This window comes from Vanessa tameamea, chromosome 25 (assembly GCF_037043105.1).
Source record: "Vanessa tameamea isolate UH-Manoa-2023 chromosome 25, ilVanTame1 primary haplotype, whole genome shotgun sequence".
Classification (NCBI taxonomy): Eukaryota; Metazoa; Arthropoda; class Insecta; order Lepidoptera; family Nymphalidae; genus Vanessa; species Vanessa tameamea.
In genome coordinates, this window is record NC_087333.1 from 718,701 (window position 1) to 739,189 (window position 20,489).

The window sequence follows — 20,489 nt, forward strand, 5'->3', positions numbered from 1 at the left end:
AATTTACTCGGTGTAAAATTATGTTGTTTCGCACATATCGGCATCAGCCCAAATGTTAAAATGACATTCCTAGATTATTCTAATCGTCCTACCATTTAGAAAACGAAAAAAAGAGTCTTATTGTTGGTTGTAGATATACAACAATAAATAAAAAGACCTATACTATTAAACCAACGTACCAAGTTACCACGACACCGGAGATAAACCGTGAACTGTCAATCTGCACTCGGATATCGATTATTAAGGCTTCGATCGTGTACACAGAACCGTTTTCGTAAATATTTCATTTGTCACTGTCGAATTGAAGGTATGACAACAATGGAAAGGTCGCTGACGTCACGAACGCGGTTCCGCAACAATCGCAATTGTACTGCTTCACTGACAAAATCAAAGATTCGTTTTCGATCTTCAGGTTTTACTTGGTGGTAGGGCTTTGTGCGAGCCCGTCTGGGTAGGTACCACCCACTCATCAGATATTCTACCGCCAAATAGCAGTACTCTGTATTGTTGTGTTCCGGTTAGAAGGGTGAGTGAGCCAGTGTAATCACAGGCACAAGGGACATAACATCTCAGTTCCCAAGGTTGGTGGCGCATAGGTGATGTAAGGAATGGTTAATATTTCTTACAGCGCCTTTGTCTATGGGCGGTGGTGACCACTTACCATCAGGTGGCCCATATGCTCGTCCGCCAACCAATGCCATAAAAAAAAAGGTGAATTCGCCATTCGCCACTAATGTCAGTTTGATTTGCTACCGTATACAAACAGTCAACCTCTCCAGGGATGTTAAGGAACTTTTTCACTGTATTATAGTTTATTATGTTTACTTATATATATATGTATGTATGTACTTAAGTGGTTGGACGTTGTGCAAGCCCGTATACTCTCCACTCATCAAAATCAAAATATTCCTCATTGAAGTAGGCTCACAAAAGCACTTTCGAATCGACCTGTTACACTGTTGAATTAAATTTAAAGCTATCAACACATAATCTTTTTTATCGTATACAAGAGATAGAATATGTTCACCAAATATTTATAAATACTATTAACCAATCACGTGTCGCGTATGACGAATATAGAAATAGGCCTGTCTCAATTTGGTAATAAGCTCGTGTATATAAATCCGTATACAGATGATATTCCTACAAAATAATATCGAAGAATCGAATTCGTTCGCTTTAACATTGTTTCCGTAAATCGTTTTTTTTTTTTAGATAACGTCATTACAATTGCATACATATTTAAAACATTGTCCGTTCCATATTTATTGATCCCGTGTACGAAGGATTTATGACGAGCTCTGCCAGTAGACGATGGGAGGACACAGACGATACCCGGCCCTTTCAATGTGATATCACAAAATATATGTTACACGCCAGTAGGATATCTTATAGATAGAGTATGTAGGATATCTTCGATCTTATAAAAATACGTTTAGTAGGAGATATGTTTTTTTTAAATTATAATGATGATGATTAATGACCACCACCACAGTCACACACAGACATCAGCGCTGTAAGATATATTAAACACTCCAAACTTGGGCAAATGTGCCTTCTGCCTGAAGCTCAGTGGCTCAGTCATCATTGAAACCGAAACTCAATAATACTAAATATTACTGTTTAAGGGTAGCATATATGACGACGCTGACACATGCAAAAAAAATCCCTTCCACCATAATATATTGTATTTAAAAAAACTCCGTTGTTTATGAATCAAAATGGTCCATTTGAAATATCATTTAGATGTTGTACACGTATAGAATTTAATAAATTGAGATTAGTATTTGTGAAAGCCCAAGAAAATACAGTTCTTATGAGAAAAGAATATATTTCATAAAAAATCGAAAATATTACATTACGAACGGTTAAGCATAAAATGTTAAACTTGTATTTTCAAGAAATGTACTTGGACCACTGCCATCGTTTCATTTCGCTTCATTTAAATGTTATCCGAATAAGCACTAAATCTATATTTATATTATAGTTGAGGCTGGAGTTTAAACGTATATACGCGTTGCTATAAGGACTGCCAGGGCGATTTGAATAATTGTTTTTACGTTCGATGCCCGTTTGGTTATTAGATGGATGAATATAAATGATAGTCTAATAGGTGCAGTAACAAATGTCACCTACTGGCCAACCGTGTAGTAACATCGTGTTTATGAAACAGGCTCATATAATTTAAATTCAAAATGGAAAACTAAAGGTCAGGTGAAGTGTCTTATTTCTGGCCGATAGCTTCCTCTCTTCATGGGGACGTTTGAATGCTTATACGATCGTACTGCTCTGATGCGGGTTGCTAGACGAATATCAGATTTCCTCAACAATTAAACAGATTATAACTCAGTGGTATTTGAGGTGCTTGAACCCGAAACCTTCGGTTAAAATTCAAGTGTTTGAGCTATTGAGCTATATCGGGTCCGCGTCCGTTATAAAAGTGGGAAGAAACTCGATAGTATCTAACAGACAGATATTCTAACAATACAAATATGTTCCAAGTTACAATAAAACATCTGTTCGTGTGTGCGTCTGTTCCCTGTTCAGTTTTTGCACATTGACGCAGCTGAAGCGTTGCGTATAAGTCGTGGCGAGTTTATCGGTATACCCTTCGCATTCGCCAAGAAATGTTAATTCGGATGGAGACATAAATTACAATTGTTATCGTAAATCTCGCTTAATAGCTAGAAACGATGTGGCGTTTGCAACTGTTGTAGTTTTTTGTATAAAGTTCAACTGTAGTTACGAGATCGTTGGACGACTGGCGCCTTAAGCGAAACCTCTACGTAGCTATTTTAGACTCTATTTTAAAGCTGTTTAAATTGGTTTCTATTTTGAGTTTCTGACGCCGTTTCCTCTTAGGTCTGGAGTATCTCTTACGAATCGGTAGTCGATTTTTGACGATCAATAAGCGAGTAAGGTTTCTATATTGAACATATTTAGCGTTTTTATATTATATTCTATGCGTGTCTTCTTGATATCGATATTATAAAAACCTAATTTTTCACAGATGTATAATAGATCTCCGATAACTTTGCTTTTTGCTTTGTCTTTACAAAGCAAAAAATAGAATGTATTAGTTCAGCACGATGGGCAAGCGTACTTTTTTTTTAAATAGTTTGAAACAAATACGAATAAGCTCGAAGAACGCGTTCCTTCAACCCCTTTTATATATAATTTTATCTTTAAAAGACGCAACGCTAATGGTCACTACTGCATGGCATCGGTTACATCGGATATTTATTATTTGTGATCAAGGATAGTTTAAAGGTTATGCATAATAGGACAGGCAATGAGCAAATTAACAAGCGTAACAGAAGCGGAATAAATCAACTTCAATAAAATTAAAAAAGCGAAGATGCAAAATACCCTGTCATACTACTAGCTGCTCGTCCCGACTTTACTCGCCTCGGATACAGATTCTGTCATACATAATTTTTGTTAAATTTTAACCGTTCTAGTACAGCGCCAACGGAAGCTTTCAAAAGGAATAATTTTGCACCGGTTTTTGCAACGTTTTTCATTAATACTCCGCTCTTATTGGTTATATCGTAATGATATATAACCCATAGCTTTCCTCGATAAATGGACTTTCTGTCGCTCTTAATATTTTTTTTCAAATACGACCATTAGTTCCTAAGATTAGTTCGTTCACACAAACAAACTCTTCAGCTTTAAAATATTAGAATAGATTTATTGTACTTAATTTGTGAACATAATTTTGATTTTCTGGATTACAACCCGCGATATGCGTTTATTATAGGAATATAAACACACACACATTAACTTATTTATTAAAATTTAGGATTTATCGACCTACCCATCAGGGCTCAGCATGGGTAGAATAAGGAGCTACAAAAAAGGTTTACATCGTAATTCTATTGGTTTACGCAGCGCAGGCCAGTAAAGATCCCAAATGCTATGACTTTTACCGACATCTTCAACAATCATTGACATATTTCAGTTAATTTGCATAAAACCTCTGTGAATTCAACACTTAAACCTTCCTCGTGAATCACTCGTCCATTAGTGAAAACTGTATGAAAAAAAAGACAAGACAGACAGTCGCGGCGGAGGACTTTGTTTCGTAATATGTAGTGATAAAATGATTTAAAAAAAAAAAACGGATTACAAAGAAACAAACGATGTAAATTTTAATTGGACCACAGTGGCTTATTAATTAGGAGCAATCGCAAAACCATACGACCGTTAAATGCGAAAGCAATTTGGCGATCGAATCGTAAATTTATAATTTGGTTAAACGAGTTTCGTATCTTTTAAGAGGTAACTCGTTAACTTTATTGCATTGTAGTGCTTCGACTGGAGACTTTCTGTTTGCGGAGAAATGATTGAAACGTATTTCAGTTCGAATTATTCAATCAAATAAACTTCTGCTGAAAACAAATGTTTTGTATATTCAGTTGTGTATACATTCGCTATAAATTGAGAATTTTTAAATTGAATTTTCAATTCTAATGGTTACGTAACTGTACTCACTCGTTTCAATTTGTTCGTACAATCAAGCTTATTTCATTAATACAAAACTTGATTAAATATTTATATTATTCAACATGTGCTATAATATATAAATAATAGGCACCTTTCAGTCGACATTTTACAAGATTATATTAAATACAGTTTACACCACATTAGTCACGGTACATTTTATCGGATTTATTGATGCTAATGCTCACTGGTTCTTAGCGTTGTAGCGTGAAGTTGTCTAAGATTACACCTAAAAAAAAACCAAATTGCACTGGATTTTTCTGGATCAGGGTTTTGAGCAATTAAACATACATTTTTTTAAGTTTTAATATTTTTACTTAAGAGTTTATTTAATATGAAATCCGACTGTTTCGAGGATTTATACGGAAAATCAATTTGGTAATACATACGAAGTCGAACGTATAGTCATTGTGAATTCTCGCTGTATCGTTACTTCAGATATTTTTATTTTTAGAATTACCTTTTCGGCAAATATTCTTTCCGCATGTTAAATATTGCGAAGTATTCTTCATAATGACATGTTAATCCGTCCTTATTCAAAATAAAAAGAATCTCATTTTGATAAGGAACATGTATCCTTACAACGTGTACCCAACGTTGCCTCCATTCAATAAACACGTACAAGCCCCGGGGGACGCTCCTTTATCTCTTGCCTATTGAAAGATCGAAGCATTTTCCCTTATCCGTTCTAGGGTTCCGCTCGGAATAACAAATTATTATTTTTAGTGTATTTTATTTTTTTAACGTGGTAAGGTCTAAATGACTTGTCCTATTACAAATAAAAATATACTAAAACAATATGTTTGTTAGTCACGATAATTTTTACCTACCTACTACTTACTCTACCGTTTTAGTCTCTACTAAAATGTATAGAAATAATAGAGTATTTGATGTGTCACGTGACCAAAGATTGACAGAAGGAAGACGATAGAAATCGCTTCGAAACGAATCGAGCGCATTTGTTCAAGTCCGCAGCTGTCGCTCATTGTGGAACGCTCTGATACAATAGCACACGCTCTGACAATATGGCGCAGGTATCGGCATTAGAATAGGCAATCTTACGTACGGAATAACGCGTAAGTGCTGATGAATTAACTTGTGATGACAATTAGACATGTCCGCCGACGATGATGGGTACCGTGTTCTTGCTGAAACATTTACGAACATATATCTATATAATGTACTGGAAGTGAAACTGAAATAGCTAATAAATGTAAAAATGTATAATCAGATGTCCTTGTCAACGCGGATTCGATAGAGCCATGTTGTCAGCTGGCTTAATTGGTTTTACCGTTGAGTAGTTTAAAGTTTCCATATTGAATAAATGTCTTTGATTTGATTTCATAATAAAGCCCAACAGTCGAAATTTGACCATAATCATAACTGAAAATAAAAAAAAATCGGTTGACAAACAGAGGGTTGAGAAAAGGTACTGAAATCGTTTGTCTATTTTTGTAAAGACATTATATAGTGGCTTCAAAATCGTGGACAAGTTCAGATGTACCATTATGTGCTAACTTGACTAAAGAATTTTTCAAACAAAAATAACTCGAGACGGCGATAAACAACAATAGTTAGTACAAATATTTGATTTCAGCGAAGACTGAAATCTAAACCGCGACTGTTAATTGTGCTACATATGTATTTATGTGTGCACAATTGTTTTTCATTACACTCAAACGATTATGGAATGTTGATCCTTACAAAGTTTACCTGGACAAAGTCTAAGAGTCGAATCCGACCCATTTTGGCTTTTGTCGAGGAAAATAAGAATAGTAGTAAATTTCATAATACGATTTTTGTCAAAGATACTATCTCAAACAACAATCGACTTTGTAAAAGAAGATAGAAAGATAATGAATAGACCCCAGGTCTATTCATTATCTTTTAAAAATGTTTGATCAAATAAAGATACGACATTGCTTAATGTATAAAGATGTAAAATTTGTGAGTTTGCACGTAGGGGGTAATCTCCGATATTTTTATTCGTATAAAGCTGCATTATTTCTGATTGCTATATATTCTAAATTATATTTATGTCAAATCGTTTTCTTTAGTGATAAACTGCACACTTGCGAACGTCGGGACAAGTCACCAGTGCTTAATATAGCTGTTAGAATAAATGTATCGACAGATTTTAATAAATATTTATTTACATATATACGATATATCCAGAACCCGATCAGTAAAGTTTTCAGTCGTACCGTTTATCCGGAGACATTTGAATCGTCGTATCCTTCGGAAGTTATCGCCTTCCAGCGTCCCTCCACGTCATTCGTATTCCGATCTCTGCGAGTTTATTTTTTTTGTATTTTATCCACGTTTTCACGTTAGGCTTAGATGGAAATGTTTTATGAAGCCCGCCATCATCCTCGGCTGTCTTTATGAACACGGTCATTGAATTGCGTCTGTTTTTTTAATATCTCTATGTTTTCGTGCTATGTTGAAATTAAAAGTAAATTAACAGCCTGTTAATGTTCAAAGGTTACTCCACCACGCTGCTCCAATGCGGGTTGGTGGATACATGTGTAGGTTCCCTCACGATGTTTTGGTTCACCGCCGAGGACTAGATTAATTATAAATACAAATTACGCGCATGATTTTAGTGAATCTTGTCCTGGGTTTGAACTCAGAATTATCGGTTTAGATTTACGTCTTGTAACCACTGGGCCATCACGGTTAATGGCTCTGTTGTTTCTATCAAAATATTTTTACTTTACGGCGTCCGTAAGGTATATCTAATTGTCTAAGCATAAATCGACGATAGCCCGATCCGTCGCTGCTTGAATGAATTTCCAATTCATCTCTTGTCTGGCTGTAATTTGTTGACGAAGATGAATTATAAAAACAAATAATGCGCGAAAGGGAATTCGTAGTCTTCGGATTACGATTCATACGTTAACCACTGGATTACCTACGTGGAAGATCTGGCTCGTAATTTAGTAATTATTCTTTTACAAAATATACTTATTGCCTATGACATTCCCTGGAGTTCAGGCTTGCTTCATACCAAATTCTATCAAATTCGGTTCCGTAGTTTGGCTGAGACAGACAGGTGGACAGACAAACTTACTTTCGTATTTATAATATAAGTACAGATTAGTATAAGCTATCTGTAGCGTTCTGTGTTCTATATAGCGTTGACATTCGACAAGCAGACGAATAAAATAATAGAAATATATCACGTCGCTTGTCACAGCTGTTGTCATTTGTCTAATGTATCGTGTATCGTGTATCGTGTACCCTTCGAAATAGTCTTTAGGAACTATGTCGCATGGATTGATCGCTTAAAAATAAACAATATCTCGCGACTATATGACAATTGTCATATTGAAAATATCGAATTACTATGTAATCTATACATTTTGATATTGTCTACTAACATCAACAATTTTTATGTTATTTATCAAAACTCATAAGGAGTGTTTCGTAAATAATAACATCGAATCTTATGATTCAAATATTTTTGTTAATGATTTTTCAAAATCAAAATATGTTTCATTCGAGTAACCTTTTACGAGCACTTCTGAATCGTCATTTTACAAACTATATTAATTGACGCTAACACCGGTTCGGAATGTAGATTCTAGCTAGAACATGCAAGAAACTCAGTTGAAATGTAGTTAATTTACGGAAACATATTAAAACGGATTGTAGGATTTTCCGTGTTCGTCTTGTAAATTTGTTTGTTCATTCGAGTTTCAAAGTCTCTTTAAGCTCCATTAGTATTATGTCCAAAATATGTTTAGTTTGACTTATGGCTAATAGGTTTCGTTTTAAATTTTTATATATAGACGCACTACTATCTGTAATCTTCAAACATTTACTCCAATTTCCGTTATTAGTACTTTTCTGATCCGTAAGTAGCACGTTACGCCTCGTATAATATATTTCCACTATCCGTAAGTAAAACGAATTATTTCTGGAATTGAGTAACCGGGTATTGATGAACGTTCAAATCGAATGAACAGCGGGCAGATTTTAATGGACGATTTCGTTGGTTGAGAATTATTAAATTGATAGATTGATATTAGCCGTTATCAACGACAGTCGAATGAGAAATGACGATTTGTTGCTGACAATCGTTTATATTAAAGCGATCAATTCTTTGATATTGTATTGAAGTGTCCAGCGACGAGTTTACATGAAAAATGGTAGACAATTGAACACTTTGATAAGCATCTTCGATCTATTTTACGAGTTTTTTATAATTTCGCTTGCTATCAATTCAATGGTACATGTAATCAAATAATAAAAACTTATTATTTTGTTATTAATGTATAACAGTTCATTTAAATGTTTATTCTTTATAGAAACGACAGAAAATGAAATTAAAAACTCTTGTTGACGAATGCTCGTAGTCAAATCAAGCAAGAACTCGCACGTTGTGAGAATTACGTAAGCGTGATTTATGTTTATTTGTGAAAAAATAAATATCCTTTCATAAATTAATATCGTCGTATTTAACAAATCAATTGACGTCAATAATATTACACAGATTTTTTTCTTAGAAGTAATGCCTTATAAAACGTGACGCCGCCTCGGTTTAGTGGTTTTCGTACGATTCGTCTAATCGCTGAACAAATATACCATCGGTATAATTCATTTAAAGTTAAGAATAACTTCGAAACAAGTACGGTGTTTTCTGTTTCGATTCAATTTCAATTTGTGTGCACGTGACACGAGTTGAGCTACTTTTTGTGCTGAAAACTTCACCCTTAGAAGGGTTTCTTGGTAGTAGGGCTTTGTAGACGTGTTACCTACTCGCCGTATATTTATACTTGTATTGTGGCGAGTCAATGTAACTACAGGCACAAGGGACATTATGTCTTAGTTCCCGAGGTTGGTGGCACATTGGTGTTGTAAGGAATGGTAAAAATTTCTTACGGCGTCTGTGTTTATGGGTGGTTGAAAGTGACCATTTACCATCTAGTGGTTCGCCAACCTATTTTATAGCAAAAACTTGAACCGAAAAGGACAAAGACAACATTAGTTAACTAAACACCCCCTAAACAAAAGCTATTGCTGTGAGTAGTAAGCAAACTACTCACAGCAACAGCAATAGCTTACTGTGTCATTATAAAAATTATATATACAGACAAACTAATGATTTAAAACAAATATCAAATACACATTATATTGGATAAGTCACGTTACCGCCACGTATGTGCGGTACGTATGTGTGTGTGTGTGCAATTATTTTCAAATTTGTCTGTTGTTTTATTTTTTATTCATGTATCTAATACATTGTTCTTCGTTTTATTTTATTGGTATGGATTATTTTTGTAAAGGAATGTTAATCGTAATTTACTTTGGTAATGTTTGCATTATCCAATATACATGTAGAATTATCACGTTGTGTGTCTTTGTATTGCTGATATACAGTTCTTAGTCGATAATTCGAATTTTGAATTACTAAAAATAATATCTAACAATCGATGGCCAAGTTTTTAGTGTAAATATCACGCTTATCATTGTATAGAATTAGAGCGTCTCTATAATTTTTTTTCGTCGCGTTTATTTGACAGAGACCAAGCGTTGTTTCGCAATCAGAAGATCCATCAAAACTGTTTTGTTTTTAAAAGTATTATATGTTTTGTTCTCTATGATCGATCGAAGTGCATTCAACGGATAGACGTTGAGAGATAGATAGACGAAAATGTTTAGGAATATCAGGGTGTTGATTAAGTTAAAATATAACAAAGTATTTGTTTTTCAATTTAGTTTAATAAGAAAAGAGTTACATACCTTATCACCACTTCTGTGGGTAACGATTTGTGTAAAATTGGGTTGATAGATAAAATATACTCTTAGAAATAAGACCATAAGTTATTTTTTTTTAATACAAATTTATTACTACCCCCAAGAAAACAATTTACAAAACGAATCTACTTTGAAAACAATTAAATTGAACAAACCAAAAATCAATTAAACAAAAACTAAAAATGTAAGACCTCTGAAACTATTACAACAATTACGGAACAATCTAACGAAAAACCCAACGAACAGAATGACGTTGCCGAGATGTTGACCCGATAACAGCCGAACAGCAAAGAGAGCGCGCCGGGTGCTGGCGCTGCTTTTTATATGGTGTCCCCACTCTTCTTCCATCTTCTACAATACATAAAAGAGTTAGATATTGGTTATGAGCATATAAAATAATTAGTGTATGATAAATTAAAATATATTTATATTATAACAATGTGATGTTCGATGAAAATGAAATAGTATCTTATTTTGATATTAACCAATTATCATACTTAACACGTATCCACAGTTTTCGCATTTTGGCAAGCTTATATTTTGGTATTTAACTTCAGCTGTTAGTATGCGTGGGTTAGATCTTGTAACTGAATTTTAAACCATATTTAGTTAACTATCCTCAGACATTATAATTTTGTTTTAAAATCAATATATTTTTTGGTACTGTAAATTATGTATCTACTTTGAAATCGTGCACAGGACAAAACGTGGACACAACACAGAGGTCATATAACATAGACATTCCGACCATTCCGTTTATAGGTGCGTGTCGAAAATTTATACACTCGGACGAGATAAACAGCAGCGAGATAAGAACGTGCGTAATTTTGACTCTTGTATTTATAAGTGAAAATCGAACAGCACTGATTAATGAGATGTGTGTAAACAATTTGGTCACTAACTTGATAGATTCGGCCGGCTGTTTCCATCACACACTAAGCGATGAACTAGTTTATACTGATTATGAAACCAGCGGGAACCGGTTCGAAGCGGAAACGCGACTTTGAACCTTGTGCTCGCTGATTTAAATCATTATTGTAACATTTTGCGCACATGCGGTCTTTTGACCTCTTTTATTGAGATATATCAACGGTGCGGTGCAAGTGTAGTTCATGAGATTTTTTTTACAGTTCCATATCTCTTTTCTCAGAAATCAGGTTAACCTGGTTGTTCTTACCTTATAAAGATCTATAAAACTCGAGTTGAGAGGGCTCATATTTACTGTAACTACATACATTTTTAATAATTAAAATCTTAAGAAATTTAGGTTTTTATTAAAATATACTTTTTAAATAGTTGTAAACGTTTGTATTTCCAATTAAATTAATGTTCTTCGCCAAAAATCCGAGTATGCTTTAATCAAGTTGTCTGTACAAACACTTCATGTTACAAGATACATTTTATATATGTGGCAACAATTAGTTGGGCAGCTTACAAGTGTCTAAACTGGATGGAAAAAAGTTACTAGTAACAGGAACGAATAAACAAATGGTGGAAATTTACTCCGTTTTTGGAAGAACTTCGCCAATTTTTTGTATGTAAATTGTGAATAATGTGTTTTATTGGTAATTACACCCACTCGCTAATTATTCCACGGCAGTAAATAGCTCTGTTCCTGTTTAAAGGGTCAGCGAGGTCATGAATCAGTCAGGCATTTGTATTACCAGCGGCCTCTTTGACGTTTTAGGATGCCCCTGCACTTTTACTAGTTGCTTTAAACATACAGCTGTATAAAGAAATATACTTTAATTGATATATTTATGATTCATTGTGCTCAGCGCTGAAGGAATACACCATGAGGAAACTTGCATATGAATCTGTGCGCTAGAATGAGCTTCGAACGTTCTCCCCAAATAGGGGAGGAAGCCTGTTACTTTACTGTTAGTTGGCCTGTGCACGTCCGCAAAGGTTTCTAAATTAGTAAAATCGTGTGGCAATTGGTGGCGCGCGAGTAGTATCAACAAATTGTAGACCCCGCGGATGAGGCAGCATCTAATAATCCATACAATACGTGGCGCTGCGAAACAAGAAGCGACTTAGCTAGTAGGCCTAATAACATCTCCCTAACAAAAAAATTAAACGTCACAGCGACCCACTGTTGTAAGTTAAAGGTCCCTAGATAGTATCAAAAGCTTACTCCTTGTCTCATTGCGTCATGTTCATCAAATGTATTGGGGCCGCTTTCGCTTGACCGTGTCGAGGTTGCGACCCGCGGCGTGAGTTAGCGGGCTACGTGCGGGAATGGTGTTGCCAGTTCTGGTACTTGTGGATTATGACGTTTTAATTCGTTGGAAGTAGGGTATCATTTAAAGATGAGCTGGGTACGTTTTTTTCTTCTTGTATCTTTTTATGAAAGAACTGATAAAATTGAGTAACTATTAATGACATTACGTTTTTTTTTAAATATTTTACTATTTTATGTTTGGATGCATACGAACTGTAAATAGGTAAATAAGTATAACAGAGTATTTTACTTATAAAGTACGTTGATCCCGCTTTTACTCGCTGATAACAATTCCAGAATGTCTAATAACGATGCTGAATCAAATATTTGATAAATATTTTGTATAAATTCCAGGTGCAGACATGTCTTTCCAAGGCGAGTACGCCGCGCAGGTGCTCGGGCTGGGCGCGGAGGCGAACGCGACGAGAGACGAGCCCGCCAACCCCGCGCCTCGACCCGCGTCCCGCCCCCTCGCAGATCCCCCGCGGACAGCATCGCCGAAGAAGGAAAATCACACGACCAAATTTAACAATGTAACTAATCATTAATTTAAGTTATAGGTGTTCAAGTTCAATATCATTGTTGATTACGTTTAGTCTTATCAATATATTTTTGTATGATATTAAGTGAGCTAGCTAACACTTTTTTGGAACGACTTTAAAATGTACTTTAGGCACATGCTGTGTTCTAGATCTACGTGTGACTCAAAAGATAAGAGCTGATACAGTATGTCAATAAACATGTGCCTTGCCAATCGTTCCAGCAGCGCTACGCGGGCGGCGCGGCGGGCGCGGCGGGCGCGGGGGGCGGCGCGGGCGCGGGCGCGGAGGAGGAGGGCGTGCTGGACCTGCGCGCGCGCGACCCGTCCGTCATCTCCGTGGGCTCGCAGCACTCCGGCACGTCGGAGCCCGCCGGCTACCTGGACGCCGTCAGGTGCGGCGCTCGGCGCGGGGGCGGGGGGCGGGGCGCAGGTCGCCGAGGGTCGCTATAGGGTCGCCTCGTGCCGCAGGTCCACGGTGTCGGTGTACTCGGGGAACTCCACGTCGTCGTCGGAGCGCGACATCCTGGACCTGTCGATGCCCGACAAGAACTGCATGACGGAGGTGTGCTACGTGTGCGGCGACGAGTACAAGCGCGGCACGCTCTACAACCTGCACACCAAGGAGCCCAAGGACAAGGCCGTGAGCACCCGCACGCACTCTTTGCGCGAATCGCGAATCGATTCAATCCATGTATATCCTGTTTGGAAATCGACCTATACGAACTCCACGTTTATTATCATCTCTATATAGCATATCATTTTATCTGCGTCACCGCGGAGGAGAAAACATAATCGGACACGCGCCCTCGGAAGTTGTGTTCGACGTTCAATTGAAAATTAAAATAACTACATCCTACGAAGAGTGAAATTTCACTGTAGTCACTTTAAGATCTTATGGCAGATAATTACGTAATGTCTCGCTGGTTTAGTGGTTAATTTATTAATTTCTAGATCCCAAGGTCTCGGTTTACTTATAAGTTATCGAGTTTGTTTTGTCTTAAAATTCTAAGTAGCGATGTGGAGTCTGGATGTTGCTAACACTCGACCGTGCCGGATTGCCGACCGTTGCATTATGAGGAGAGGATAATATGTTTCGGGCCATCGACCGGCTGTCTCATCGTCCATTAATTAATCATTAAATACTCGTAAGATAATATAAATTCATTTAATCATGAGTCGTCAAACGAGCCCGTAAACGATTTATAAGTATGCAGTAAGCGCTATCTCGATGCAATGGAAATATGGAATCGACTAACTAGATACAAATATTAGAGCGAGTCCACGAAATGATTGACGCGATTAAAATTAAATTAAACAAATTAGCGCGAAACAAGCGTCAAATTATTAAAAACGCCTTTTAATTTGAAGGTGCATCTGAACGTTGTGAAGTTCCAAATTAGACAAAACAAAGTTATGCATTTGATCATTTAGTATCTGTTACTGATGTGCTACTAATGTCTTTGCTTGAAATTTTACTAGTTTAATCATTCATTTTGATAATTTGAATACAATAAATATATTTATTTTAAAGACAGGTAAACGAGTACAGACAGCAAAACAATACAAATTAGATCGTATTTGTTAAATTTATTTTATTAAAAATGTAATCTATAAAATATTACGTCTGTTATGTCTGTAGTACACCCTGCGACACAAATACTAACACTGGCTCGCTTATCCTTCAAACCGAAACGCAAAACTAAAAGGCATTGCCGTTTTTCGGTCGAATAAACGACGAGTGTGTAACTGTAACGGCGGTACAAATCCGGGTGGTGTGCATAAAGCCAGTTTTATTTATGGAACATTCGGCTAAATTATTATTATCAAGGTATGTTTTCCGAGTGATCTGACAAATCTATTAAAAAAAACTCATCGCCATCACATACGACTAATACAAATATTTTAAGAAATTGAAAATAGACTTACCCCGATAACGACAGCTGAAATGAAAGTCGTGGGTGGGACCAATTTTGAATTGTTAATTTAAAAATTACATGACACGTGATTGTGTCTCCTCGATGTAAATGACCCGACATTTATGCAGCTGGCAAACTGCGATCCATAGTACTGTCGGGATCCGTTCCAGTAGGTGAGCGACCCAGTGCTGCTACACAGACATGACATCTCCATTCCGACGGTGGCAGGTGATATTGCTTAGGTATGTTTCAGGCATATCGACGCAATTTTTTTCTGAAATAGGTTTATGGAATAAAATCCGTTTGGATCTGATGTTAAATTTCGGAGATCAGAAAACTTCAAAAAATACCAGCAAGGCAGAGATTGCTGTAATATGCTATTAAGTTCGTTTTTTTTTTTTTGTTAAAAATCCTTTATTCATTTTTTTTATGGTATAGGTGGCAAACGAGCAGGAGGCTCACCTGATGGAAAGTGACTACCACCGCCCATGGACATCTGCAACACCGGGGGGCTTGCAGGTGCGTTGCCGGCCTTTCAGGAAAGAGTACGCTCTCTTCTTGAAGGTTCCCAAGTCGTATCGGTTCGGAAAAACCGCCGGCGAAAGCTGGTTCCACAGAGTGGTTGTGCGAGGCAGAAAATGTCTTAAAAATCACATTATTGTGGATTTTCGGACATCTAGGTGGTGCGGGTGATATTTGGAATTTTGACGAGATGTCCGGAGGTGAAATTCCTCGGAACATTCCCCGTGATAAATTCTGTAGAAGATGCAGAGCGATCCAACATATCTACGCAAAGCCAAAGGATCAAGCGGATCGGAAAGGGCTTGATCGTCGATAATTCGTGCCGCTCTACGTTGGATACGGTCAAATGGAAGGAGCTGGTACTGGGGAGCACCCGCCCAGAGGTGAGAGCAGTACTCCATGTGAGGCCGAATTTGCGCCTTGTATAGTCTTAGACGATGGGCCGACGTGAAATACTGTCTTGCCTTGCTGAGCACACCGAGCTTTTTTGATGCCAAATTGGTGAAAATCATAGTTTCAATGCCTACGCAAGTCATGCAGGCGGCCGTCAGTCAGGCTGTCTGCCAATAATGTTTATACATATCATTATATAATTTAACAGCAAAAATTTAGTCATCATTATTAATGGTCTAAAAATCAGTCCCCGGTGTCAGCAGTGTATCGCCGCTATCTCCTCACCCGGACGTGCCGCGACACATCACCTCGGCCCACCCCGCTGATAACCCACCCTCGCCCCCACTGACGCCACTCTCACCACCACCGCTCGGGGATAACGCGAGTCGCCCCCGCACTTCGTTCGAATGCCATAAATACACAACTAGAAACAAGATTAACATCAATTGTAATCCTCTATTTTTGATGACGCCTGGAATTTATAACATAATGGCACATCACACAGGTGGTCTGAAGTGCCTCGAAATAATAGAAATGGTACACCAAAGACACAGATATGAAAAATAAATAAAAAAAGATTTCTAAGTCTTACTTTACTTATAGTACTTAAAATATGACGGTCAGTACGTTGGATATAACCAGAACTAGAACTTCGTGTAAGCCAACCCATCTGGGTAGGTCGCTGTGGCGTTCAATTGCCTTATTATTATTTTATCTTAAATAAACGAATTTCCACACAGATTTTTTATTTGTGACGTTGACGTATTCTCTGTATGGTTTTGATTTAGTTTGTTTTTGATGCTTAAAACTAAAGTGGATATAAGTAGTTAAGTGTAATAGTATTGTGTTATAAATATATCTTATATTAATGATAGACTCAGTACCCAGTGCACAACATAGCTGAGTTATTAGCGAATCGCATGTAATACGTAAATCTAAGGTTTGTTTATGTTTTCTCGTACTTCCATTGGAATAGGCTATCATGTATGTCAAGTGATACGGCATCAACATCCCACGATGGACGGCACATTTACAGTACTATGGATGCATTTTATGTTAGGTCAGGGATCAATTTCAAAAGAAAGATATTCCGCATAACATCAAATAATTACGAGGTTAATAAATAATTGAAGTCAATAAATAACAGCCTGTAAATGTCTCACTACTGGGCTAAGGCCTCCTCTCACTTAGAGCTTACTCCACCACGCTGCCCCAATTTAGTTGCTGGATATACGTGTGGCAGAATTTCATTGAAATTAGACACACGTAAGCTTCCTCACGAAGTTTTTCTTCAACGAAATGAATGTCTTAATAAATAAAATCGAATCCAAAATAAACATTTAGTGTAACAGATTATAAAAATATTGTTTAGTGACCGCTGACGTCGTAAATAGTTGTAATGATGCAATCAGTTGTACGCTTTAATAAGTCATAAAAACGCGATAGTGTGACTTTATCATATTATATATATTATTCATTATATCTGCCTATTGCTGATTATTTATTTAATAATAATTAGTATAAAGTTCTTATTAGTTATTTATGTAGGTTATTATACAGTGCAGATGAAATATTAAAATATTATAAACCGCCGGCGGAGTTCCGGTTGCCGCTCGGTACTACGAGACGTGATAATTGCTACTGTATATTTTGTAAGAATGTTATTTTAAAGCTATGTATAAAATACGCGATATGTCTAACTTGATGCCATTCGTTTTATTCAAAATGAAACGTAAATAAATGCTTTACTTGTGTTTCCACGGTGTGAGCTCAGCGTGAAAACGATTTTGCTCACCGGTGGGTCGGATGGGAGATACGCCTACTAAAGTTTTCCTAAGTCGGTTCGCTTGACACGTACTGGAGTAACTCTGCTCTGCTCTTTAACTTTGCGTCTTGTCATGATTCAATGTTTTTAATGATTATATTGCAATGTATCACCAGCCCTCGTGTGTTGGTGATCGGAACGACGTGAACCGATAGTATGTTCCGAATATTTATTCTGCCGCCGGCCGAGCGCGTGGGCGTCGCGGCCGGCGCGCCCGGCGGGGCGGACGCTCGTATTCGTATTGACAACGATCACACGTACAGACAGACATCGTGTAAATAAAACTATAGCTTTAATGAATTGAGATTGGTTGCTAATGAAAATACCACGAGTAAATATTTACGTGACTTATGGATCCAACATTATTATATTTGCAACCGCATTCGTAAATTGCTAACGTAAACTGACGTCTCAAATCGATGTTCGTTGCGTCATTTGTGTTCTTACTTCACGTATGTTGCAACAAAGAATCATGACCACGGTTCATATAGAAAGGTGACGGCAGGTCAACGTTCCACTGGCTTGGGTATCGGAAAATACATGAACGTACAGGTATACATCGTGCCGTTTCATCCACACGCACGAAATACGAACACGTCGTTATCACGCACTACACACGAGAGAAAATAGGTTCTCTCCTGTTTTTATGTGACGAGGTGATTTCCCAGGAGGCAGGTCGCCTCTTGTATGGACTCCAAGTGGCGCCACAGGAGACGCAATGAGTAGGGATAAACGTGTTATATCAAGCTTTCGGAGTATTCGATTCTATAATAAAATTCCGCAGAAAATTCTACGTTACAATATACGTTATAGAGATGATGGAGAGATCGTTAATGTTCGATACACGAATATATTGTCACATACAATTATTAAACGTTTATTTTTGTTATTTTTAAATAAGGAGTACGTACGTATTGTGTTTTTCGTCGGTTTTTCTCGGTACAATTAAAATTCAGAGTCGGCGGTTGCTTGATATTAAAATTAATCAAGTAAATGATGAATTAAAAGACCTTACTCAAATAACGTATATTTTTATTTTCATATTACATACAACAGATTATTTGCATACGTAGCATGCATAGAGGATAAAGAGCATGGAGTTAGGATTAGTCGATTTCCATACAGGATATAATAAGTTAATTATCATAACCCGAGTATGCATGCCATTGAATAGAGTATGTTTTCACATTGAATAAATATATATGTATTATATGCTTAAAATGATCACATAGCTAATAATTGAAATGACATAAACGATGCGCACGCCCCCTGTGCGACACGCGTACGTAACGCGTACGTAACGCGTCCGTAACGCGTGCGCCCGCGCTCTGGTTGCAGAACAAGCAGGCGTACTTCCCGATCTTCGGCGAGCAGCACCCGCGCCCGCCGCGCTCGCGGCCCAAGGACGCGCAGGGCACCGTGCGCGCCTGCGCCGCCTGCCACCACCACCTGCTGCAGCAGTGGAGCGCCTACCAGGTGGGCCTCCGCTCGACTCCGCTCGACTCTGCTCTATTCGAGGGATAGACGATTGCGAGCTCGAACGGCCGTGTACGAAATATAAATAAATAGTTGGAGGGTTAGGTCCCGACCAAACTCCGCCTTCGGTCGTGTTGACGTTACGCGATCCATCTTTACATTTCACATAATCTTGTAAAGAGCTCGTTCGAATGTCTTCTGCAAACAAACTTCACCGTTTATGCAATACTCGGTAGGACGAGTGCAATGTTTGTGTACGGTGCTCTCGTCTCGGAGAGGCGACGGAGCAAATTACGTAATTTATTTGTTACTACTCGGTTTCGACCGCGCGTGAGGAGGTGGAGTTGTTTAATTGTTAAGTTTCCAATCATGAAAGTACTAAATTAGTACCCGTATCAAAATTGATTAAGCCATATTCTTTGGAAAAAAAAAAAAAAGTAGTTTACGCTTTTTACCAAAAGTAACATTACCGAGCGATTGCATTCACTGCAAAAGTAGGTCGTTAGTTAAAGAATAAATAAATACTAAAATCCGTCTCGCAAATAAACCACCGACAGAAGAGCACCGCGCGAGAGCGTGCTTGATAAAAGGATTTTTTTAAAACTGATAAGAGTCGATCTGCTCCGTTGATCGGGCTCGATATCGTCTGTCATTCTTTGATTAACACTTGTTTACGCAAAGATTAATCGTTATTTTGAAATAATATCTATTTTAAAAATATTGCTAATCATTATAAACTCATATATTTCTTAAAGCGATGACTTTGACGCTTTTATCAGAAGAATTTGTTTAATAATGTTAATTTTGCCATAACGCTGTATTTGTTATCAATCGACTAGTTACGTCGAATTTTCTGTTCATGTTTATTGATTCTTTCGATTCCTTATGGAGATTTTTAGTTAGAGGATTTGATAATAAGAATATATCTATACTAAAAAACGAGGATACGATTTCGTAATACCTTACTGGAAAAAAAAACAACTAAAGCAATATAAGGAAAACTAATAGACGACGCAGGGAGTTGAGAGAAGATTTTTGTAAGTGAGATGCGTTTCGTAATTTCATTTATTTATTAACATAAATAAACATAACATAAATAGTCATTAATCATGACTATTTAGAGACGGGCGTTAATTTTATGTTTTAATGAGTAATATTTAGTGTGTAATAATGGTCATGTTCAATAGCAAACTAAGTTAAGTATTTGCGATATTTGCAAATTTTTTAAATGTAATAAATTGTATTGTTTATTTCATATCGAAAACAGATAGATATAGATTGACCCAAAGGGCAGGATCAACGGAGTCCCGATAAGCCCGTAGA

At 37.1% G+C, this 20,489-nt stretch overlaps 2 protein-coding genes across 3 annotated transcripts in view; one reads left to right on the top strand and one right to left on the bottom strand.

The window, feature by feature from the left end:
• The window catches only part of LOC113399535 (cytochrome c oxidase subunit 4 isoform 1, mitochondrial), a 181,350-nt gene that overhangs the window by 154,057 nt on the left and 6,804 nt on the right, over positions 1–20,489 (bottom strand). The gene's annotated exons all lie outside the window — the stretch shown is intronic.
• The window catches only part of LOC113399529 (uncharacterized), a 136,742-nt gene that overhangs the window by 49,981 nt on the left and 66,272 nt on the right, over positions 1–20,489 (top strand). Inside the window, exons 4-7 of one of the 2 annotated variants that reach the window (XM_064218921.1) lie at positions 12,848–13,026; positions 13,257–13,426; positions 13,503–13,674; positions 19,029–19,166. In XM_064218921.1, coding sequence (XP_064074991.1) covers positions 12,848–13,026; positions 13,257–13,426; positions 13,503–13,674; positions 19,029–19,166 — 659 coding nt within the window. The remainder of the gene's footprint in view (positions 1–12,847; positions 13,027–13,256; positions 13,427–13,502; positions 13,675–19,028; positions 19,167–20,489) is intronic. The other variant, XM_064218922.1, reaches the window with a different exon arrangement.